Genomic DNA, 26,692 nt, shown 5'->3' on the forward strand with positions numbered 1-26,692 from the left:
TGACTGAAATAAGGTAAGCCTTATCACCCACGGGTACCTTAGATAGATAGCATCTGAATGGCGTTTGAATATTTAAGTATTTGACGTAAATGTATGAAAGAAAATATAGAAATGTTTTTATTAAACAAATCTGACGTGTTTTCATGCTAAATAAAGTACTCAGTCTTTTGTTTTTTTTTTTTTTAATAAATATCAAATCAAACCGAATAATTACTATCTTTTATTTTAATGAGAATTAATTTTTTTTTTTGTCGTATTCTCTACGACGTAATTAATCTTCAGTGTAATTAAACGATCAATTATAAAGCTTATTTTATACATCAAGAGAAAGTACAAAAAATTCAACAAAAACATTGCAAAACTTATTTTCTTATTTATTCTGGATTTTAATTTAATCTTTTTTTTTCAAATATCATTAAGCTTATTTATTGCAAAATATTTTCAAGTTAATCAACATTTTAAACTACTTCTTCAGTTCAAATAGTCACTGTAACTCCAGCTTTTGTCGAGGTGAGAAAAGAAATGAGAAAATAAAAAGAGTAAAAACGTGTATTTCACAAGAGTCATTGCTCCTAACTCCAAGTGTGCATTAATGAGTAGATTTTCCATTTAACTTTCGTCTGGAGGGTAACACTTTTGACATTCTAAATGAAATTATAAATATATATTTATAAAAATTAAGTAATGAAAGTTTAATATCTGTATTAAAGTTAACATTTCTTTTTTAATAATAAATTATAGATTTTCTTCTGTATAAATCAAAAGCTGGTGTATATGAGAGAGAGATGAAAAATCTGCCAAGCCACCTTGGTGTGAAATATTATACAAAATCGTACTGTGTTGGTCTCTAAAAAGAATCCGAGAAAACCTGTTGAAAGGGTTGTCGCTAAAGAAAAAGTTAGTAGGTTGATATAACTCTACATGAAAAATAGGTGTAATAGCTAAAAGGTTAAGTCTGAAAAAGGTAAAAGGATGAGTGAAAAAACTACTTTTTTACGGAAGAAATGAAAAAAAAAAAGAAATCTAATAATAAAACAATTTTTCGTTTTTGAAATATACTGAAGGGAAAAAAATATGATTAATTTGATTAAGTAAACATTTTATATTCCTGGATTTTTGTGGGTAGATTGTTTGAAGTAATAGAAAAAAGGATGTTTCAAGTGGCTAAAGGATATTTTACTTGATTCTTATTTTTTTTTTTTTTATTAAAAAAGGACCTGTGAAGAGTACTTTAAATATTGAGGATGAGAATAAAAATAAATTTCATGTGATAATAAATGGAAATAATAAAAAGTGAACAAGATTTTTCATTGTGCCATTGATTAAAGACCCAGGTGGACAAAGCTCAGCTTAATTTCATTTATTGTGCGAGAATTCGAATTATCGAGTGACACAAATCATACAATATACCTTTAGTTATGGTGTAATTTCAAATTCTCTCTTCTTATTAATTCAAAAACATAAACAAAACTCAAAATGAAAATTTAAAATATTAAAAAATAAATAATAATATAGTTTTATTATTATTTATATATTTATTTTAAGTTTTAATTAAATTCATTCATGTGATAAGAGGATGAATAGACCTAGAAGTAACAAAATAACACTGTCAAAGATATTTAAGATAACTTATTTAAATCAGAGTCATTTTTAGTGATTTGGTATTTTAGAAAATTTCCTCTAAGGAAGCAAGGAAGGAAGAAAAAAAGGAATAGTAGATAAAAAATGTTTCAATTTCATTATTATCATATTCTCTTAGTGTCATTTTTCCTCGCGCACTCCCTTGGCGCATTTGACCGGGTATTCGCAACGATCGACCATGCGTTTGCATACAAAGTGCATCCAGTCACCGTCTCACTAGCATTATCCACCCCCATTACTTGCATGGTACTGGGCGAGATGGAGAACGCTTGTACAAAATACACAAGAGAACTCTGTGATATAGTCCTCTGAGTATAATCCAAAGGATCAATACGAAAAAAATTGCATTTCATTTTTTGCACGAAATAATAACGTAAAAGAAAATAAATAAAACAAAAAACAAAAAAAAATCAACATATATTGGAAGTGAAACATAAACAAAAAATTAAACGATTCGAGTATCCACTTGGTGATAAATAAATTTTCAAACGTTTTTTTGAGATATTTGAAATAAAATTTTCAAGTTTATGATTTTTCCCTCGTATTGTCCTAATTTTTCTTCGTGTTATAAAAACACGAGGCTCCAGTTGTTTCGTATTATTCGCGTACGTCATAAAGTCGAGTCAGGTGGCATATCTGGCACATCAACAACTTACGATGTATACAATTTTCTCTATTCACTTCTCAATGCAGGCCAACACCGAAGGTTACGATCGATTTTATCCTTAAATATCAAACGTGTGGATTAGAAACCCCACGCGATCGTCGTATTACTTTGTGAACGATCTAATAAAACTTGAGCTTTAAATCACTGAAGAGAAATTGAAATTTTTCAAGTATTATCAAATTTCTTGAATAAATAAATCGAGTATTGATTTAATCCCCTAAATATCCCAACATAAAAAAGGACTCTATTCTTTATCAATCAACTTTAAACTCAGCAACATCTCCAACAAAAATGATTCCATTTTTTGGAAAATTATTTGCTTTATGGCTAGTCTTTTGGAGCTTGATGCTGATAAATATTTTCTTAGTGCAAATAAATTTTTTTTTGTTGGGTAGGATTAGATACATTAATTAATTTTAAATAAACCAGCAGTTTAATATAAAATACTTGATATATTCCTGCCAAGCAAGTCATAAATCCTCTGTTTTTAGGGTTTCCAATTCCCAGATATATCTTTGAAACAGAGATATGAAGAGTTTTTGCAATCTATATCTACTCAGAGTTTTTGTAATCAACTTACAGCTTTATATACTTTATTTTTCGTACTTCTTATTTTTTGCAAATGTTTATTAGACGATGATGTGAAACAACGAGAGACTAATAGATTAATTTACCTCGAATGATTAATAATGAACTACAAGAGTTAGAGAAAATTGAACAATACTTATTTTTAAATCGGTATTATTTTATTATTGTTTCCTTATTATTTTTTATTGAGACGTATGATTTCCCTGAATGAATGTTCAAGTGTAAAGAAAAATAAAAAGGAGTCAAAATGTTTATCTGAAACTACATATTTTGGAACACTTCCGGTTCGTTTGGTTTGGATCCAAAAAAAATTAGGACACGTCCGCATTTTTTAACTCTGTCTACATTTTCCTAGATTTCACAATGGCATCAAACCAAAAACTTTCAAATAATATTTTATTTTATATGAAATTCTACGACAAATAAACTTCTTTTTTTTTTTATCTTACGAGGCTTTTATGTTATCTTTTGAACAGACATATTCATAATCATAAACAGCTCGAAGAAAATATCTGAAGAATTTTGAAAAATTATTGCTGTGCATAAAATAACAAGGAAAAAAAATCTTACAAATATTTTATTATGTTGAATAATTTCTTGATTATATTTAGGAAAGATAAAAACTTCATGGAATTTAATTTAGTGAATTTAAAGTTAGATTTTAAATCTAAAGTGTGCTTTAATTAATTAATAGACCTCAAGTGAGACATATTGATGAAGAAATCACAAAAAAAAACTTTAAAATAAAATTTTTTGCTTATTCTAAAAAAAAATACAATTAAAAATTATTTTAGATTTTTAGTATATTTATTAATCATTAATTTCTATTTATTATAAATTCATACAATTTAGTATCTATCTCTTTAGTTTGTCATATTACTTCTGTTCTTCCCATTTCCCGATATCATATACCCAACCATACATATTTAAACTGAGGTGTGAGTTCCCTCTCACGTATAATATTTAATGTGGTTAGAGAAAAGAAATAAAAAGATATTTCAACAAAAATGCAATTTAAATTCCAAACTCAATGATGTTTTAAGGTTCAATAAATCTTATTCCATCGTCACAGCGACGTAGAAAATTTTAGCAGAAACTCCAACCCACTGTCTAACACTTGGCATTCAAATTTCTCGTTATATCTAAACTTTTAATTTTTGATGCTTGGACCCTTCCAGAAATTCAACCCTTCAATTCTGCGTTCATTTAAGTGTAGAATAAATGTAAGAAAAATAGAAAAAAGAAGACAAATTGATATTTCATCCATTCGTCTTTTTCATACGAAAAATTATCAAGATGGAAACATGAACTGAAAATATTTCCACCAGTGAAAAAAGTCGTTCATAAGTCTGTTCGTGAAGCGGAGTAAAAATGAAAAGATTTTCGTCACGTGTCAGGATCTTATCATACTCGTTGTTATTCAACGTCCTGTCATATTCCGACTCTGGTTCATCTTTTTCTCAAACAGTCTTACTTGGTACGCGAATGAATGCATCCTCTATATTCTTATGCTCAACAGATGTAGTTGGATAAAGATGCCAGATGAAGGAGTAAAGGAAGAAACGAAAGTATATAAGAGGGTAAAAGGAAGTCGCATGCGAATTGCTTGATCTTTACTCTCCCATGAGACCTCCTTGGACCGTAAGGAAACTTAAGAAAAAGAGAAAGAAATAGCTTAGGGAGAAAAAGAAAAGATTAAAAATTTTTTTTTGTGATTTTATAACGGTCATATTTCTCTGTCGACTGCTCATACCACCTCTTAAAACATTTGTGAAAACGTTTCCGAGAGTTAAACCAGACGAATTGACTATTTCGGGTATAACCAAACTTACCATTATTTATTCGTTCCATCAAAATGATTTATTTAATAACTCAACACCTTGTACTTCTACCCAAGTCAAAATTTTTTTACAATTTTACTGTTGGATCCACTGAATAGAAAAAAAAAATTCCAAAAGTTTAATCTAAATATTCGCAATAAAATATTTGATTAAATTAAAATGAAATTTTACTTGAAAATGCATTTTAATGTTTAATTCAAGATTGTAATGACTTTTTAAATACAAGTGACATTATTAATATGATGATTATTATTGTTATTATTATTTAATTATATTATTTATTACAAATTATTGAGCTGCTTTGCAGTATAATTTTTTAATTGTAAAGATCAAATATCCTCTGATATTTTAAGTGCTTTAAAAGTAAGTACAATTTTAATCTAATAAGTAACGTTGTTTTAAAATACTTTAAGTTAATTGATATAAAACACTTTGAAATTTGCAATGAATCTATTTAAATGTTATCATGTAAATTGAAAAAAAATATATTCCATCGCAACTTTTTGAAATTTCGATTTTATTAATTGAAAAAATATTACTCGTTCACAGTTAATGTTTATTGTTTCTATAATTTTATTTTTTTATTTTAAAATCCCTAGCTTCCGGTAGAAATCCCAATAAAGTGAAATTTTTTTTATTAAAACCTGTCAATACTGTAAAAATATCTTGAAAATGTCAATTCAATCTGGTCGACTGGATACTAAAAATAAAATATTGTTAAGTATTTTAAAAATGTAGTTATTTATGTTGATTTATAAATAAATTATTCAAAGTGATAAAAATAATTTATTAGAATATTTTTCGAATAAAAGAACACTTTAGTTATAGAGAATGATCATTATGTTCTGTTTTAATTTGTGGTTTAATGAAATTAATAATTTGGAAGAAGAGTACTAAATTTGGTAATTAAATTATCCGGTAATTTCCTCACTAATGTGCACATTCCGGAAATACGCACAACAGGCGACATTGAAAGTATCTATTTTGGTGAAATACCAGTAGAATGAAGAAGAATTGAAAATAATTTATTGTAGTGTTGTCATTGCTAAAGCACCTATCGATTTTCATGTGATGACACTTGAAATTATTTCAGATCGTATGTTTTAGCTGCATTTTATTGTCACGACAATTAATTGATTGACTTTTCAAACTATAAAAAAATATGGACTAAAAACATCTGAAATTTTTATAATAAAATGTCGGAAACAATCTGTCAATATGTTTTGAGGCAATAAATAAAAAGTAACTACAAAGAATAATGAAAGTTATTGATAAAAAGTAATTTAATTTCTTTAATAATCTATCTTGCTAATAAAATATTTGGAATTAATGATAATTGTATTGTTTAACCCCTCCCCCCCCCCAGCTTTAATGACCTTTAAATTTTATTATGTTGTAAAGATGATCATGCTTATTAATTTGATATTAATATACATATAAGTCGCAGGAAGCATATCTTCATATAGTTTTTTTTTATGTTAAAAATTGTAATCAATAAACTGATTTCTTTTCATGCAAGATTTCTCCGAAAATAAAAGAATAAAACTAAAAAATTTATTTATCAAAAAAGATTGTTTATGATATTTAAATAAAATAAGACAATCCTGTTGCAAGTACAGAGCATTATCCTGTTGAAGGTAAATTTTTTGTTCATGAATTTTTAAATCTACTGCACTTGAAAAATAAATCACGACTTCCCGAAATACTTTCTTCTACCATTAGTGATAAATGACTCTGAAAGATAATAGAAGAAAAAGAATAACAATAAAAATAAGAATAGTCGACAAAAATTTATACGTGAATTTACGCGTTTTCAAGAGTTTCAATCTTTGAGGTTTTTATTTCAAGTACACAAGAGCCAAGTTTTCCGAGTTTCTTTCGGTACAGTTTTGTAGAAATTTAAAATTCCATTTAATTGGTAACATGGCATAGTTTTCAAAAGCGTCACAGTTTCTAATGCATAATGCATTACCACAAGATACTATTCCATGTCTTATTTCCTTCTCCTTGATACGCATACGCTACACTAACTGGCACTCACTTGTAACTATTTACTCGGGATTCCTCAACTACTTTTGACTTATATTGGTGTTTGTACATAAACAAACATCCAGTAAAACTCACCAATGAGTTACCGAATTCTCACCGAAATCCCTCTAAGATCACATACACAACTTTATCAAGAGGAAATTTATTTTAATTATCAATTTATTCAAACTTGTGTGGAGAGAAACTATTAATTAATTGATTAAAAGTAAAATACTCTTATCTTCAAATTTATCCATCATTCCTACTTTAACAGGATATTCTTCATAAAAAATTCATTCATTAATTTATTATCCAAATAAAATTATTCGTAAATTAATATCTAATAATCTCTCCATTATCTTTAAATAATAATTAGATTAATAAATAATTAAATAATTTATATTTAATAATTAAATGCTTGTCTGTTTTTTTTTTTGTTTACAACAGATTACTATTGTTATAAACAATATAAAATTGCTTAAATATAAATATTCCATTGATTCATCTAAAATCTAGAAGAATAAAAATTTTCAGTAGTATAAATCAAGTTTGTTCTGACATGCTGAAGATTGGGTTTACTGTCTCATTGATAATAGAAAATATATATAATAAAAAAATATTTTAAACCAAACTAATATAAATAATAATTCATAAATAAGTATATTTATTTAAAATAAATGTAATTGACAAAGTTATTACTAACTTACTCAATAATTTAAATCAAAAACATTACTTTCAATAAAAATAATTCATTGTTAAATAATATTTACTTCTGCTCTATTTATTTCTACTCGATTCGAAATGAAATGTTTCATAAGCACAAGACAAGATGGAAAAAAGACTGACATTAAATATGAATATCTGTCACGAGTCGTTTATTCCAGTAGAATATTACATCTTCAATGTCGTATTTCATGAATATATTCCAATGCAGAATGTTCTTTTTTTTGTTAACTACACTCTTCAATATCCCCCCCCCCTCTCTCTCTCTCTCTTTCTTTCAAATTTTCTTTACTTAACTTTGACATCAAAGCCCTCATATCTTGGTGGCAGTTATTTACAAAATGACATGATACCTTCCGTGTCTTTCAGTTCAATTGGGGCCACTTTATTACCTCACCAGTAGAGCCAGTAATCCGTGTTAATTCGCGAGGGAAGCCAGGCTATTGCTTATTCGCACTCATCTCTTTCTCTTCAGCTACATCCCTCAGGCAATGTTGTTAACCACCAAAGCAATGGGAGAAAAGTAAACAAGATGCGAGGAGACTCTTCAAAGCTTTAGATACAAGCCTTTCAAGTAAAAAGTGATGACCATATTCATTTTTCACTTTTTACACTCTCAACATTAATTGGATTGGGTTAGATTAAACTTTGATCAAACGCCAAGAATTCCAATGACTTTCCTGTCACAAGGTAGAAAGATGAGGAGTTGAAAATTTAGATGTAGATAAGATGTTATTATCTATTTGAATTAAATATTATTTTCATTTATTTTATCGTCAGCTTATTTTAACACCTTCCTTTTTATTTATTTATTTTATTTAAAGAATAAATAAACCTTGTCTTTAATAATAAAAAGCAAAAAAGGAAATGTAATTAATTTTTAAAATTAATCTAATGTTGTAATGATGATGAAATAAATAAGCAATTGAATCCAGGGTGGTAGTGTTGGTCATCATGTTGGTGATTAATCAACGAGCTTGTTAAGACATGAATGGGTATTTCATTGAATACAGTTAAGTAGTGTAGAATTGATTTCGTTTCAAACCATCGAAAATTTATGGACGGTTGTATACCAACCAAATTATCCAAGCTTCTCTTATTTGAGCTTTCTAATTCAAGGGGTTGTCAAAACCCTAGATAAATATATCTTGACAACGCCCTCACTGAATACAAAAATATACCATTTATTTTTGGCTCTTTTGTGAGATTGAAAAAAAAAATTCAATTGAATAACACATAATCTGTTTAATTTATTTATAATCGAGAAGTTGAAATATTATCTTCATCTTGAATCAAAAATATAAATCCAAGCTTTCATTCAAGAAGATTCATTCAGGAAGATACAGTTTAGGTATTGAAATTACACTGACATTAGTGTTTTTACGCTTTGGTATCAAGAATTAGAATTACTGTCTTATTTATTTCGCTTAATAATTTTCAGAATCATAAATTTGGAGAATTTTATCGATCCATTGTGATTGATAAGAATTCAAACATTGTTAATAACTTAACCCTACAATGCATCCAATGACAACCAATATTTTTAAAAAACAATCTAGATCTTAAGAATGTATTCATCCATTTTTATAGAAAAAAAACATACTTTCATAAACTTTGAACATTTTACTATTTATCTATGCAAAAAAATAAGGTGTTATTGAGTTTATTTTTATAACATTAATATGGAAACTCTTGTTTATAATTAATAATTATAACTTATTAATAAACAATAAATTATTTATAATAAATATCTATTAATAAGTGCAATTTAAATTATTACTAATTAATTGTTAGTTAAAATTAAGACAAAAAATTTAGCTTCGCATAATTTAAAAAGAAACCTTTTAAAAAATTTTCAAAAGTAATGTAGGATTTGACTAGACATAGGATGCTTCATCCTTAAGTAGCATCATACATTTTTTTCAGACTAAAAAAAATTATGCATTGTTGAGTTAAGAGTATTTAATCATAAGTAAAAATTATTAAAACTGCATATTATTGAGAGCCATAATTATCTTTAAATATTTAGTGTAATAAAATTTGTGTGTGTGTCAAAATTGACTAAAATCCTGAATCCTTTTCACAGCATAACAACATGTACGTCTTTATAATTCACAATACATACCCTGTAATATTTTATAATAAATGTTTAGTTATGATTAATCGTTAATTAATTCTAATAAAAATTAATTAAATATTTAATACAAAAAAATTAAAAATAAAAACTTACCCCTCATATAGATGTATGCTGTGCCACGCATATTTCTCCTAGTCAGTACCACAAGATTCAAGATGTTCCCGATGATTCCTAAGCAACAGATGGCTGGTAATACAATTCCATAACTGACCCTTCTCAATGATGCTGTTCTTGGATCTTCAAGAATTTCTAAATCCTCCGGAAGTAAGCAAATACGTATTTCCTCACTCTCGTTACGAGTACTAGATGTCATGGTGGCGTTATCAACACCTGTTAATGCCAATTTCAATGTCTATCTTATTCTTCATCTATTCCACCATTTCTGTTCATCTTCTATGTCTATTTATTATTGAATTTTGTATGATTCGATTGATGATAGTGCACGTTCACGTCCATTATGAATTTCAAATTCATAGCACGTGTCAATGATGAAATCGAAACATATAAACTATTATCACTGTAAAATGTTATCAGAACCATTTCATTACGAGTATTTGTAGGAAATATTTTGAAATATTTGCCTGCTCCATTGATTATAATATTTATACATATTTTCAGTTATTCAGTAAATAGATTTGATATTTTTTAATATTTGTGTTTTTATTAAATTATTCTTTTTTTTTTTTTCAATTTTTTTTATTTGTCAATTGGTGAATCTTGATATACTTGCATTAAAACATACGAAAAGGAGGAAAAGAAAATGATATCCATATGAGCATCAGAAGGATGTACGTTGCGTCTGCGGCATTTTCGTATCCATCGCACGTCCGTCGCATTCGACATTCGACGCTGACTGCAGCTTTAATAGACAGGCTGACGAGAATTCCATCCGTTCCAGCAACTCATACTTGTCGGCATGAGAAAAAGTGGGATAAAAGAGAATTAAGAGTGAGAAAGTATTTCAATGCTCGGGACGAAAATTAATCCAATTTCCTCCGTTGATAATTCGCTCTTGATTCCTCGTAAACTCTGAAAATAAAATGAATAAAAGTTTTTTTTTTTTTATAACAAATTTATTTCTTATTTTATATGAATATTTTTTTTTATTTATATTATTAAACTACTCAGCAATAATAAATTAAATATATTTGTAAATCTAAACTTTAAAAAAATGGATCTGAGTGCATCTCATATAATTTTTTCACATCATTGGTTTTTTTTTTTAAATTGTTTATAACAAATTAAAATTATTATAATCAATATAGAATTGTTTTAGATAATATACTCCATTACAATAACTTCCTAATGACGAGTTAAAAATTTTCTAACAAGATTTTAATATTAATAACAGTTATTTTTTTTTTTTTTTATTAATGACTACTGTACTTAAAGTATTTTTTTATAATAATTATTTTTAATATCTTTAAGAGTATTTTCATTATATCGGGGTGCTTTTACATTAGATATGAAAGACGACACACCCTTTTTCATAACAACCCTAACTCGAATTTCCATTAGAGAAGTTTGATCGTTAATTGAGTCTGGGTCCTCGAAAATACAGTGATAAAACAAAAGTAATAAAAATATGCATGAAGTGAAGGATATAAGTATTATGTCGTCTGGTATTACCATAGATATATACAGATAGATTTGATTTTTTATTGACGAAGAATTGAGTAAAAACAGAAAATATAGAAAGAAAGGTCGAGGATAGATGCCATGAGGAAAATAGGTACTCAAGTGGATGAAAATCTAATGCTTGTAGTTTCTCTCTGACTTCGGTCTACCTGATACTCTTTTTTCAGGAATCACGGGAAGAACTTTAAGCTCACAAAGTGCAAAAAAATCAACTCGAAATGCAACAGGTTGAGGAACAAAATCTATATTAAATTCCAGTAATTTTTTCGCTCGCGTTATTAGTGTTTATTAACACACATCTCTATCTCGTGTATTTGTCGACTTAAAGAGGAGAGAAGAATAACGAGATATTTTACTAGTGGGCATGAGTGTCTAGGAACTTGGTAATATCCTCAGGTCACGCGTGTTTCGCATGACAATTGGCGCCAAGCATTAAGCATACGCCAATGAAATTAAATAGAAAGTATTACACATATGTACGTATATGTACTACCTGTGGGTGATGGTAAAGTATGATTCTATATGCACCACATGTACCTGTCCTTAATGCATTCAAAAGAAATCCAAGTTTACATTAACTATGAATTTGAAATTTTGCTGCGGTAAATTCGATTTGCGATCAGGAAAATCCTCACGAGTGACACGATTTTTTGTTGAATAAAATAAGAAAAATAAAAAAAGCTTCTTTCATTTCTTTTTTTTTTTTTGTTATAATTTAAGTATTTTTAAATATTGAATAAACTTTAAGATTGCAAGCTCATGAATGACTGAGTGAAATAAAAAATGAAAGACTTGAAGAGGAATGCTTGTGATAAATAAAATAAAAAAAAGAAAGTGAGAACAATTAATGGATTTTTATTTTTTATTAATATACAATAAATACTAAAATTATTAGAATGAATATTTTTTAAATATAAAATAAATAAAAGTGTTAAAATCACCCGGTATCTATCTCATAGTTCATCTTCAATCAAATATATAATTAATAAATAATTTTTTTTATCAATTAATTTTATGTTCATATTTTTTATAATCAGATAAAAAATAAATCAACTTTTTTTTTATTCTGCTTCATTAATAATTACATGGAAACTATTTTAAGTATTCACCAATCATTTGTTATTTACTGGAAATCATTAAAATTTGGAAAAAAAATAATTAAAATAATTATTGATAAGATTTTTAAATAGTGTGATAAATAATCTATTCTTTGAACAATTTTTAACAATGTTATTATTGATAAATAATTTCTTTTCAACTTCTAATAATAAATAAAATAAAAAATAATTGAAGTTTCGTGGACAATTAAAAGTTCAATTGATTAAAATCCAACATCAGTGGATCAAAAAGAATAATTTGACCTGATTACAAAGATAAATCATTGAATTATTTTGTTTGAATTCTGTGAAAGCTTATATAAGAAGTAATTAAAAAAAAATAAATGAATCATTGATTATTATGATTTTTCTTTTCATCTAGCATTAAATTTTCCCATTAACTGACAACAAGTCGTTAAATTTAATTAACGCATACCCTAGAATTGACACTGAAGAATCACCAATAAATGCAATCAAGCTAATTACGATCAGACGCTTGATCTGGTTAGGTAGATTCAATGTCGTTAGAGTACTGTGCCACACATCTGCTCATACTTGGTATCCTCTGATACTGTTGGACGTTTTTGTACTATCAGTTAGCTCCGAGGGAAATTTCATTCGCGGTTATTCCTACTGCAGATTACTCATGGAACTCTACTTGCTGTATCCTCTCAGCTGGTGAATAATCATTATAACAGAAAGAGAAAAAAAACAATGAGTTAACTACCCGTATGGAAAAAATTTCGTTCTCGAAATTTGACTTATTGTATATTTCTTCAGAAAAAATCTTGAAATGATGATTTATGCTTGAATCATAAAATCATGGATGTCATTAGGAAGACCTTAAGGAGACGGTTCCGAAACACTACCTATTACCATCATCAGAACTATAGGTCGCGAGATATTGGCGAAAAACAAAAATACATAAAAATGTGCATAACTCCTATGCTAATGATGCTACGGGGTTGATCGAGGGCTCATATGAAAGATCGGGACCTGAGTAAAAAATTCGATCCCCCCTATAGGATATCCCCGTCAAAAATGCCGTATCTCACATAGTTTCCGAGTTATGAGCGTTTAAAGGTTTTTCTATGTTTCGATGCAGCATAACTTTGTTTTCTGCTAATTACTCAGGATCTATGAGGCCCACATAGATAATGAGCATATCAATGGATTCGTGAGAATGAGATCTTTCGAATGCACTAACCGAAATCATAATCGGAGCATAATTTATGCTAAAATTCGGGCAACTTCCGGTTTTACCCCACTTAAGGAGTGAAATAATTGATTTTTCATATTTTTGACTTGATTCCGCATTTCTACGCATTGAGACGAAGAGAATGAGTGGTCAAACATAAAAATCGGACAACTTTGATTTTTCACCCCCAAAAAATGGCAAGTGGTACCCCTTTCCATTTTTTTTGGCCAAAAAATAAAGGTACTCCGATTTTGATGATTGAGGGCTCATTCTCTTCGTCTTAATGCGTAGAAATGCGGAATCGGGGCACCGATCAAGAAAATTCACTTTAACACCCTTAAAACCGGGTTACACTACATACAAAATACAAATTATCATCCCCTTGACTTTAAACACCTATAACTCATGAACGGACGGTCCAATAACCGTTTTTGAGGACGTTTTGAAAACCTAAGAATCTGAGCTATCTAACAATATCCATAGATTTATTGAAAAAAATTTCTTTCACCCTTAAAATCATTAAAATAAAAAAAAAAATCACATTTTTTTGAGAGTTTGCCAACTATTTTAGCAATTTTGAGGGTGAAATAAATTTTTTCAACATATTTTATGGATACGCATCTGTAGCTAAGATTCTGAAGTTTTCAAATATCTCTTTAAAATCATTATTCGATGACTTGTTCAAGAGTTATAGAGGTTTAAAGTTCAGAGTAGATAAATTTTTCTACCCTTACTTAACTTTGAACCTCTATAACTCTTGAACAAGTCATCGAATAATGATTTTTAAGAGGTATTGAGAATCTTCAGAATCTAAGCTATAGATACATATCCATAAAAAATGATTAAAAAATTTATTTCACCCTCAAAATTGCTAAAATAGTTGGCAACTTCCCAAAAAAATGTGATTTTTTTTTATTTTAGCGATTTTATGGGTGAAAGAAATTTTTTTCAATAAATCTATGGATATTGTTAGATAGCTCAGATTCTTAGGTTTTCAAAACGTCCTCAAAAACGATTATTGGACCGTCCGTTCATGAGTTATAGGTGTTTAAAGTCAAGGGGATGATAATTTGTATTTTGTATGTAGTGTAACCCGGTTTTAAGGGTGTTAAAGTGAATTTTCTTGATCGGTGCCCCGATTCCGCATTTCTACGCATCGAGACGAAGAGATTGAGCCCTTGATCATCAAAATCGGAGTACCTTTATTTTTTGGCCAAAAAAAATGGAAAGGGGTACCACTTGCCATTTTTTGGGGGTGAAAAATCAAAGTTGTCCGATTTTTATGTTTGACCACTCATTCTCTTCGTCTCAATGCGTAGAAATGCGGAATCAAGTCAAAAATATGAAAAATCAATTATTTCACTCCTTAAGTGGGGTAAAACCGGAAGTTGCCCGAATTTTAGCATAAATTATGCTCCGATTATGATTTCGGTTAGTGCATTCGAAAGATCTCATTCTCACGAATCCATTGATATGCTCATTATCTATGTGGGCCTCATAGATCCTGAGTTATAAGCAGAAAACAAAGTTATGCTGCATCGAAACATAGAAAAACCTTTAAACGCTCATAACTCGGAAACTATGTGAGATACGGCATTTTTGACGGGGATATCCTATAGGGGGGATCGAATTTTTTACTCAGGTCCCGATCTTTCATATGAGCCCTCGATCAACCCCGTAGCATCATTAGCATAGGAGTTATGCACATTTTTATGTATTTTTGTTTTTCGCAAATATCTCGAGACCTATAATTCTGATGATGGTAATAGCTAGTGTTTCAGAACCGTCTCCTTAAGGTCTTCCCAATGACATCCATGATTTTATGATTCAAGCATAAATCATCATTTCAAGATTTTTTCTAAAGAAATATACAATAAGTCAAATTTCGAGAACGAAATTTTGTCCATACGGGTATTTTAAAATTTTTCTATCTTTTCTTAATTAAACAGCAAAATTTTATTGAATTATCTGAGTATTTTAAAGGCAACATTGTTTGAATAATTGCAATTTATGAAAATATGTTTCAAGATTGTCTTACTCAAATGAGAAGCTAATAAAAAATCATGTTACATGAAGAGCATGAAAAATTTAATAATGTAAAGATACTTTACAAAATTTTATCAATAAATATTCAAAAATGTTAATAAAACCGAAGCTGTTGAAAAAAGAAATTTCAACCCCATTCGCTAAACAGCTGGAACGAACGGAAAAAATGCGAATTTCGATATGTGAAGTTTTATCTCTGCCCAAGTAATGAAATTAAGGATAGTGACAAAGCAAAAAAAATTACGTGACTTGAATAAAAGATATCAGAGTGTTATTTGTGTAAAATGAAAAAAAAGACGAGAACGAAGAAAGGAAAAATAGCATTGGACAAGTGAACAAATTACTAGTGAAAAGATTGTTGGTATTGTGAAAGTGGTCAGGCAGTTTGAGGTGGAGTATTGTAAAGAAGTTTGGTGAGATAGTGTCAACGATCGTCGGAACGTAGTACTTGATATCGCTGCAATGAACAAATATATGTTAGTGAAAATGGTTTCAGGAAGTTTTGTCTTCCGGAAATGGTTGTCTGACTGTTCATGTCAGCAGTAGATGTTCCTAAAAACCATAACTAAAACTGTTTCTACACAGAAAAGAATGTTACCTTGAAACGACAGATCAAAAGGCTATTTTCCTAGCAGTCATAATTTTTTTAAGGTAGTAAGACATAAACAGACTCCTATTTGACAAAATTTTTTATTTAATTAATCTGGAAGATCATATTTCTATTAATTAAGACTAGGTATGTGTAAAATAATTGACAAGAGATAAGGAAAATGGTACATAACAGGAAAAACGAAATGAGATAGTGTAAGTATATGGAAATCATAAAACCGTAGCATCATCAGGGAGGTTTTGACTGCACGGTTCCGAAATACCAGCTATCGACTTCAATTGAGGGGAATTGACAATAATATAATTGCACGAACTGTAGAACATCATAAATAAAATAAGAATAAGTAATAGGTAACATACATGACCATAGAAGTTGCACATATCATAATTTTACCTTTTTCATCAACAGCTTCATGGAACTCGTTTTGAATCATTGGGTTACCAAAAATGAAAAGATTCCTTTTGTTCCATTGATCCGTTCTGCCCCTTAGGTGCATTACAAATTTGACTTATTGTATATTTCTTTAGAAAAAATCTTGAAATGATGATTCATGCTTGAATCATAAAATCATGGATGTCATTGGGAAGACCTTAAGGAGACGGTTCTGAAACACTGGCGGATGACTATAGGATATCCCCGTCAAAAATGCCGTATCTCGCATAGTTTCCGAGTTATGAGCGTTTAAAAGTTTTTCTATGTTTCGATGCAGCATAACTTTGTTTTCTGCTTATAACTCACGAACCATTAGACATACTTAGATAATGAGCATATCAATGGATTCGTGAGAGCAAGAGCTTTCCAATACAGTAACCGAAATCATAATCGGAGCATAATTTATGCTAAAATTCGGGCAACTTCCGGTTTCACCGCACTTAATGAGTGAAATAATTGATTTTTCATATTTTTGACTTGATTCCGCATTTCTACGCATTGAGACGAAGAGAATGAGTGGTCAAACATGAAAATCGGACAACTTTGATTTTTCGACCCGAAAAAATGGCAAGTGGTACCCCTTTCCATTTTTTTTGGCCAAAAAATAAAGGTACTCCGATTTTGATGATTGAGGGCTCATTCTCTTCGTCTCCATGCGTAGAAATGCGGAATCGGGGCACCGGTCAAGAAAATTCACTTTAACACCCTTAAAACCGGGTTACACTACATACAAAATACAAATTATCATCCCCTTGACTTTAAACACCTATAACTCATGAACGGACGGTCCAATAATCGTTTTTGAGGACGTTTTGAAAACCTAAGAATCTGAGCTATCTAACAATATCCATAGATTTATTGAAAAAAATTTCTTTCACCCATAAAATCATTAAAATAAAAAAAAAAATCACATTTTTTTGAGAGTTTGCCAACTATTTTAGCAATTTTGAGGGTGAAATAAATTTTTTCAACATATTTTATGGATACGCATCTGTAGCTAAGATTCTGAAGTTTTCAAATATCTCTTTAAAATTATCGTCTGATGATTTTTTCACGAGTTAAAGAGGTCCAAAGTTGAGTGAGGGTAAAAAAATCATCTAACGTTTTACTTTAAATGCTCATAACTCGTGAAAAAATCATCAGACGATAATTTTAAAGAGATATTTGAAAACTTCAGAATCTTAGCTACAGATGCGTATCCATAAAATATGTTGAAAAAATTTATTTCACCCTCAAAATTGCTAAAATAGTTGGCAAACTCTCAAAAAAATGTGATTTTTTTTTTTATTTTAATGATTTTATGGGTGAAAGAATTTTTTTCAATAAATCTATGGATATTGTTAGATAGCTCAGATTCTTAGGTTTTCAAAACGTCCTCAAAAACGATTATTGGACCGTCCGTTCATGAGTTATAGGTGTTTAAAGTCAAGGGGATGATAATTTGTATTTTGTATGTAGTGTAACCCGGTTTTAAGGGTGTTAAAGTGAATTTTCTTGACCGGTGCCCCGATTCCGCATTTCTACGCATGGAGACGAAGAGAATGAGCCCTCAATCATCAAAATCGGAGTACCTTTATTTTTTGGCCAAAAAAAATGGAAAGGGGTACCACTTGCCATTTTTTGAGGGTGAAAAATCAAAGTTGTCCGATTTTCAAGTTCGACCACTCATTCTCTTCGTCTTGATGCGTAGAACTACGAAATCAGGTCAAACATTGGAAGAATTCATTCCTTCACTCCTTAAATCGGGTAAAACCGGATATAAACTACGAATCATCATCTCCTCGACTTTAAACCCCTATAACTCATAAACGAATAGTCAACAAATCTTATTCAGGAATGTTCTAGAAACCTTAGAGCCTAAGCTGTATGATCAAATTTATAGATTTACTAAATCCAATTTATTTCTCCCTATAAATCGCTAAAATACAAAAAAGTTCAATCGTCCTCGAGTAAATTATTGTAATTATTATTTATTCGCTTAAAATATATTTTTCTTTCTATTTGTTAAAATGATTTCCTATCTGACCAACCACAGGCGACAATCAGTGTTTTGGAATCATATCATTAAGATCTTTCTAATGCTGTTTTTGATGAAATGTTTTTTAACAGCTTCTTCCCTCAAATGAATTCTTCTAAAAGATATGTAATTCATTTTTTACTTTTTCGAAATAGATTAATGAATTGAGGAAAATGGGTAGAATGTAGAGAATGTGATTTCTCATGTGAAAGTAATTTTCCGAGTTAATTTCAATGCCGTGCACGATTCTAGTGGAAGTGGTGTAGCAGTGGTCAGACCACGCGACCCACGTCAAGAGATGCATAGTTGGCTCTTGAAAAGAGCATTCATAAATTGTAATGGTAATGGCTCTCGCAGTTATATCTACTACCTTTAATTGTTAATGTAATCATCAGGCTATGTATTTTGTTTAATTAACGCCTACATCAATCGTAATATTACCGATAAATTTTCAGATTCGATGCATTCATCGTTACACACTCAATTCAACATGTATGCACTTAACAATTTGCGTCATTGTTATTACTTTTTTTTTTTATTTATAGATTCCTTTTTTGAAATCATGATATAAAATCCTGTTGTAGATAACCAGATAACTTTTTTGCCAACCATTGACGCATTACGGGTCGTATATCGGTCTCGGTAGTAATTACTCTTCCTTGTCTTGATTTTTTCCCTCAATACAATCCTAAAAGCATTTATTCTCTGTCGAAAACTTCAGGAAGTTCTATTGTGGATAGAAAAAATTTGAAAAGTTGTCTTTTGATAACTTCAAGATTCAAGGTAATCTTTTCTAAAATTAAAAAAAATGTATATAAGCTCTAATTTTTTTAGCATTTTTATCTCAGTCGATAACATCGCAATAAAAATATCTTAGTTAAGTTTAAAATTAACATTTCCTCTAATTTTTATTGTGTTCACTTCTTTACATGTTGAAAAGTAATCACAATTTATTAAAATTATATTGTAAATGACATTTTTACTTCTTTGGTCATAAAAAATCGAAAAATCTACTTTTCCTCCCTAGGTGGGAAATGTGCTATTTCCACTTACTCCTGCAATTCAGAACTACTCTATCACTACCTCATCACTGCTTCGTTACTACCATAGAACTACTCATTACATCGATAATTACTAAATGGCCCCAATCTTATATCTTCTTCCAGATTTCCAATTGCTAAAAAGCTATCGTATTTGTTTCATTTCAGAACTTTATCAATTGATACATAACCTGAAATTATAAAAGTTCCTAAATTAATTATCTCTAATCTTAGCCAATAGATTCATTGAACTACTTTAATGATAAAAAATGTAATCTGTCAGTAACCACTACCTTATTTTATTTTCTTTCCAAAAATCAATCGATAGATGAATGAATATTTTATGACATTTTTTTCTAATGTCAAGTACCCTTGTCTGTTTTTCACTCCGGAAAATTAATGTCCCGTAACGAAGTTGCGAATTGCGTAGTTATTTCCGGAAACGTGGCTGTTTCTTTAGTTTCTCTTATAATTCACCGACTTAGATGCGAAACTCTGAAGAAGGATAAATAAGATGCGAAGCTGAGAAAAGAGAATGCTTTGACCTGGAAAATGACTAGATCTGTAAAGTCATTTAGCAAAAGTGTTGGAAACAATTGTATTTAAATAACTCATTATTTTTCATTTTTTTCTATTTTAAATAATGTCATTGAGAAAGTTTATTGAACTCAATTCCAGTGTATTAAAATTCCTACTCATATCATAAACAAAACAACTCAATACCACGAGTGAAATTTAATTAAAAAATTTCATCCTCATTATTGAGCTTTAAAACCTTAGATTAAAATCCAGTGAAATAATGAGTGTTTAATTAGCCTTTAAGGAGCAATTTATTTAAACGGAACAAAATATTTTCATTAATAATATTAAATAATAATTTCATACCTTTTGATATCAGTGATCTCTCAAATGGTTTACAAGAGCTCTAGTGATATCATTGAAGCATTTAATAAGGATAAAAACGGAGAAAAATGATGGCTATTTGATATCTATAATTTCGAATGTCAAAGATCTCAGACTCAGAGCAACCATCAGTCATAGACGCGACAGCCATTGGCGTGACAGTGCCATAACTCTTATCCTCGATATTTAACACCCCCCTGGTCTCTTCGTCAAAACGTCGGTCAATATCGTTAATACATTAGCGTCGTTGCCAACAAACTATTCTCTATTACTTCTCATTCGGCCTTGTGTTAAGCCGCCAACTAATCAACCTTTATTATCTACTAGTCTATACTAGACAGCTAAATAAGACGTTATTTGCAATCTTGTAATTGTGTCACTCACACTAACACTATCGAAAAATTCCCTATTTATGTTTATTGATGATATTAAGTCATTACGTAAGATCAATAGTTGGATATTTTTCTATACAGAGAAAATTGTATAGGAATTTTTAGTAGTCAATTTCGAGTAAAAGATACTAGCTAAAAAAATTAAAAATTACTAGTTTTTTTTTTTAAAGGAAAAATAACTAAAAAGTCCTATGTTGATTGATAAAAATTACTAGAAAAAATTTATAAATTCAGAAATTTATTTTTTATCCAATATTTAATGTACTGAATTTGTATAAGTATTTTTAATAAATATATTGAATATACCAGTTTTTTAATTTTATTGTAATGACTGCAACCAGAGGTATGCAGCCGGCCATTGCCCAAAGGTCTTTAGCCTCGTGAATTACAAAATCTTTTTTTACATAATTCATTAAAAATGAATATACAATTTTTTATCGATTATTGTAATTATTGCTGTTTATTAATTGTTACTATATTAATTATTGTTATTTATTAATGTTAATTACTGTTATTTATTGTTGCTGTATTAATTGTTATTGTTATTCATTGTTACAATTGTTGAAATTTTAATAGTATTATTATTTGCTCGCTATAAAAATGTATCATAAGTTTTCAAAGAGCTAAATACTATTCTCATAGTCGCAAATTTTAATAAAATAAATCCCACATTTTTGACTTGAACGTTATTTACTACTGACACTTATTAAATGCTTCAATCATTTTTGTTTAGGTCTCGAGCCTCTCAAATATGCACAATATATTTTTTTTAATACAGTAATATTAAAACCTTAAAGCTTTCATTAAATATGACTTTTTTAGATAAAATAATTTGTAAAGTAAAATTTTTAGAAAGAACTTTCATTAAATGAAATGACTTGGATTGTATAAGTAATAGATTCTACAAAAAAGGTGGACTAATGTTGAAGGTCTTTTATTTAATTTATTTATCTAATTCATCAGGTGATCAGATGTTACTAGCTTTCGTCGCAGGCAATCACTCGTGTGCTGTAGTAATTTTGATTGTAGGAAGAACTGGCACAGTTTACCGATTCGTTACACGAGAGTAAGCGTTCCTCGTGCAAGTGGGTGGCATTGGCAAGAGAGAACCGCCCTTCATGATAACAGGTTTTTCGTGATTTCGACCTTCCCTTGGATAAATGTCATGTACTGAGAGAAGAAAAAAAATCTATTTTTATTCTCCTTTATTTAAAAAAATTTTTTATTCATTTTAATTAATTTTAACTCCAATCGTATAATGTTTAAAATACTTCAATAATTAATTAAATTTTAAAAATAACAAAAAAAATACTGATGAAATGTTTGAGAAAAATATTTTATCACTAAAATAATACCACAGTTTACCCTAGGTTCCCCTAATGTCTATACTCCCAGTAGCCCTACATTAAGATTCCTCGTTTGTCATCAAATTAAAGAGGTAACCAGCACGATATTCAACTATTTAATTAAACCACTAGTACGAATAAAAAGAAAATTAACAGATCATCAATTTAAGATATTTTGATCATTCTAAGCTGCAGAAAAAATAACTCAGGAATCTTTGAAATAAAATTAATATGTTTTGTTAAACACTAGCTCTCTGCATATTAATTAATTAATGATACAATAACAATTAGCAAACAACAATAATAACAATAATTAATTAGTTTAGGTTAAAAAAAGGAAACATTGGTAGCAATTGGACAACACTTTATAATTAAAGAAAATTTTTTTTTAAATTAAAACAAAAGCTTTGTTTTCAAATAATCTTTAATTATAATTTAGTAAAAAAAAAAAAATCTTAAAAAAAATTAATCTTGATCGAAATACCTTAATATAAAAATAAGATTTCAAAAAAAAAAAAAAAAAGTAAATAAATAAATCAATAATTTTTAGATAAAAAAATGAATTTAATTTAATTTAAATTCTTGCCAGAAATATAAGTAGCAGAATTATTAGAGGCAATAAAAACATCTGGAAAGAAATAATCTATTTAAAAGTCTTGCATATCCTCTAGATAAAGTACATAATTAAGAACATCGTTAATTGTGAATTATCATAATCAAATAAGATAAAAATAAAAATATGATTTTCAGAATATAAAATTCATGTTTGCGCTCATCTTCTTGTGAAGCTCAAGGCGATAATGTCTCTCATTTATTTCCTTCATTTCCTACTTTTGTTCTTCCTCTCGGTTACCTGATAAGCCAATAAAGTCGCAAGAGAGTTTCTCGTTAACGCCAAGTTTTATCGACTCTAAAATACCGACTTACCGATTCTTTATGATGCGACGTATATTTAATCAACGTGCTAAACCACCTTGCTTCGTATATACATCCACAGATATACACAATAATAATCATTTATATTTATATTGTTATATAGAAGATTTCAATTACTTGGTAAGATCGAAAGTAAAATGAAGTTTATTCAAAGAACCATTAAGGAAAAAGTTTCCAACGATAATTGATTGATTTCATTGACATTCGAATTATTAATTGGAAATTGGTTTATTTCTGATCGCACTGATAATTTAACTGGCGAAAAGAGTAATTATTTATCACTATATTTCAATTATTACTATCACATTATATTTCCCTGAATATAATTCTCTTTAACTCGTTATTAGGAAGTTATTATTACAGAATAGATTTTTTAAAATCGTAATTTCGTCATATCATTACGTTTTGAGACATTTAAAAGTATAATAGAACATTTGAAAATGGATGTCCGTACGTACAATTGTACGTACGTATGTCTGGTTGTTTTTTGTTTTCGATATCTCGAGAACGACCAAAGATATCGACTTCAGACTAATTTCATTTAAAAGATAATACGATGAAGAAAATTTTGAAAGAAGTTTGAATAAATTCGGGCCAGCCGTTTTTTGTTTATAACAAAAAGACTGTAAAATAAGTTGAGTAGAAAAAATATTTGATATTAATTGTAATTATTGAGTGATTATTATTATTAAAAACTGCGCTCAATATCAATACAATATAGTTGTTAATGACTTCAAATGATTTTAAACAATGATATATTGTTTATAAAAATTTCAATTTGTTATAAACAATAAAAAATGATTTTAATTTATTGCATTATTATGAGATATTATTATATTCAATAAATATCAATAGAATGTTGTTATAAATAATTAGATGTCATTAAACAATTGTATATTGTTTATAATAATAATAATAATTTTTAATAACATGTAAAAAAAAGCGTAAACCGACAGAGTAATCAATCCATTAAAAAATATTAATAATTTATAATGCATTAATAAATTAAAAAATTAATTAACAAAAAGTGTTTTTAATAATAATAAGCGTTTTTAAACTTATCTCAATAAATTAGAAAAATTCGAAATTTTATTAAAAAACATTTACTCCATAACTTTTGATGATATGAAATAAGATAAGGATCATTGATCCACGAAAAATAAGAATGAAATAAATTTGATTTCGAAGTATGTTGATAGATTTTGGTTGGTCATTTCCAATGTTATAAGAAATAGATACTGGAATGGAACATTTTAAATTTTACCACAGATGAAAGATTTTTATCTCGTTTAATAAAATAAAAAATAATGGTATAAAATTCTAGAAAAGATTCCATATGTTTTTAAAAAAAATTATTTCAATTTGTTTGAATTCAATTAAATATTAATTTTTTTTTTGTTTATCAAAATTTTTCCATCATTATCAAACTTTGCACTTTGATTGTATTTTTGTAAAAATATTGAGTTTTGATTTTTGAACACTTGCAACCCTTTAATTAGTGTGCAATTATTGTATACAAATGTTTTCATTAAAGGCTCCTTTCTGAGCAAAAGACTGTTAGGAAATCCTTACTGTATAAGACTCTACCCACGTAAATCAGGCACTAATCCTGATTTCATCCTCAACATTTTTCTACTTGAATGAAGATGAGCAGATCTATACACATCTTGAACTAATCAAAATAGTTTACCTAATTAGAATAGTTGAGACCGAAAGAAAAAACACTTAATCCTTCACTCCAAGGCATTTGAATGAAAATAAAAGAAAAAGACATTTTTCAACAACATAAAAATTCGCCACTGTTTTAAAACTAATAAAATTTCACAGTCTCGATTTTGGAGAATATCTTTTATCTCTGGTTTATTATGTATTTTATTATAATGTCACTTTGCTTCAAATATGCTCGACCCATTGTCACAATGACTAGGTATGAATGTTTATGTGAATGTAAATTGTAGGTGGTCGAGAATTTGCGTCAGCAGGTCCCGAGAGTCATCGGTAGATCCTGTTCCTTGTCATCGCCGTTACAACGACATAGATAAATAGTCCTTTCCGCATCTTTTCTCCTTTTACCTTTTTTTTTTTCTCCCAGCAATACCACATTTATTCTCTAAAAGTTTACATGTCATACACACACACACACACACCTAAAAACATATCTAACTATACCTTATTTTTATAAACAATACTTTTTTTTTTTGTTTATAACTATTTCTCTCTTTTCTTTGCTTTCTCTCTCTCTCTCTCTCTCACTTTCCCTACAAGTTACGTCGTAAAGCTTGGGACAGTTTCTAACCCACTTTCCAGACAGTATTTTCACAATACTCACTTTTTCATCCCCTATATGTACGACCGTTATACAATATACTAAAGAGGTGAATATTTTCTCACCACTTCTTAACTTTTGTTAAACATATTAAATGCTTATGCCACCTTTTTTGCTTTTAAATTTTTTTTTATGCTCAGTTTAAAAAAAAATATCTCTTATTTATACCAAAAATGATTGATAATTGATTTTTTTTTGTCAGTGAAATATTATAAAAAATTATTCATATGATTATATTCCAATTGTTGTATTTTATTAAAAAGAATTTGAAAAAAAAAAAAAAAAATTAAAATTTAATTTGCATTCAATATTAATTTGTTTGAATGTAAAAGTAAATATTGGTATTAATTTTAAAAAAAAATTCTTCCAATATTTTTTTTGATTGATTAATAATAATCCAATATTTAAAAATATTTACATATTTTAATTGTAAAAAAATTTATTAATTAATTCAATAATTAAACAAAAAGAATAATACCCTAGATAATAATGAAAAGTTAGTGAATCAAGAAAAATTTTAATTTAATTACAAAATAATATTTAATAAATTAAAATAAACTCATTAAAAATTACACAATTGGCTTCGTTAAATTTTTTTTGTTTTTTTTTTATCAATCATTATATATTAAACTTTAATTATAAATTCTCGTTAGATTCTTTTGAATAAAAATTTATTAACAAAAACAAAAAACGGTAAATTTCGGTTGTTTTAGTGGAATTTTTATTTACAAGGAACTACCTTATCAATTCCTCATGTGCATATTATGAATCGTCGACAAGAGCAGATGTAAAATGGTAAAATGTTGATTCGAGAAATAATTCATCTCGGACATTTGGAATGATAATTAATTGAGGCGAAAATATTTAAACTGCCGACAAAGCAATATATTGTCATAAGTAGTACAAGAGAAATGAATCCTGTTGTCTCGAAATCGCACTACACTCGAGTAAAAGCTCTCGTGTCGCGTCGCGACGTCGACTGGCAGCTTTCGCGTCACCGCCAACTCTACCACGCGGAGGACAAGAGGAGAAGGAGAATGTTTAGTCGAGATCAGCGTATCGGTAAAACGGCAGAAGAGTTGCACA

At 28.5% G+C, this 26,692-nt stretch overlaps 1 protein-coding gene across 2 annotated transcripts in view; it reads right to left on the reverse strand.

Moving 5' to 3' along the window:
- The window catches only part of LOC118072067 (probable G-protein coupled receptor B0563.6), a 100,782-nt gene that overhangs the window by 8,800 nt on the left and 65,290 nt on the right, over nucleotides 1–26,692 (reverse strand). The window contains exons 1-2 of one of the 2 annotated variants that reach the window (XM_035091656.1): nucleotides 26,346–26,567; nucleotides 9,719–10,654 (exon numbers count right to left, since the gene is read on the reverse strand). In XM_035091656.1, coding sequence (XP_034947547.1) covers nucleotides 9,719–9,938 — 220 coding nt within the window. In that variant the 5' untranslated portion in view covers nucleotides 9,939–10,654; nucleotides 26,346–26,567. Of the gene's footprint in view, nucleotides 1–9,718; nucleotides 10,655–26,345; nucleotides 26,568–26,692 lie in introns of those variants that run through there. The other variant, XM_035091655.1, reaches the window with a different exon arrangement.

Source organism: Chelonus insularis, unplaced genomic scaffold (assembly GCF_013357705.1).
Source record: "Chelonus insularis isolate UGA/USDA-ARS -01 unplaced genomic scaffold, ASM1335770v1 contig_88_pilon, whole genome shotgun sequence".
NCBI lineage: Eukaryota > Metazoa > Arthropoda > Insecta > Hymenoptera > Braconidae > Chelonus > Chelonus insularis.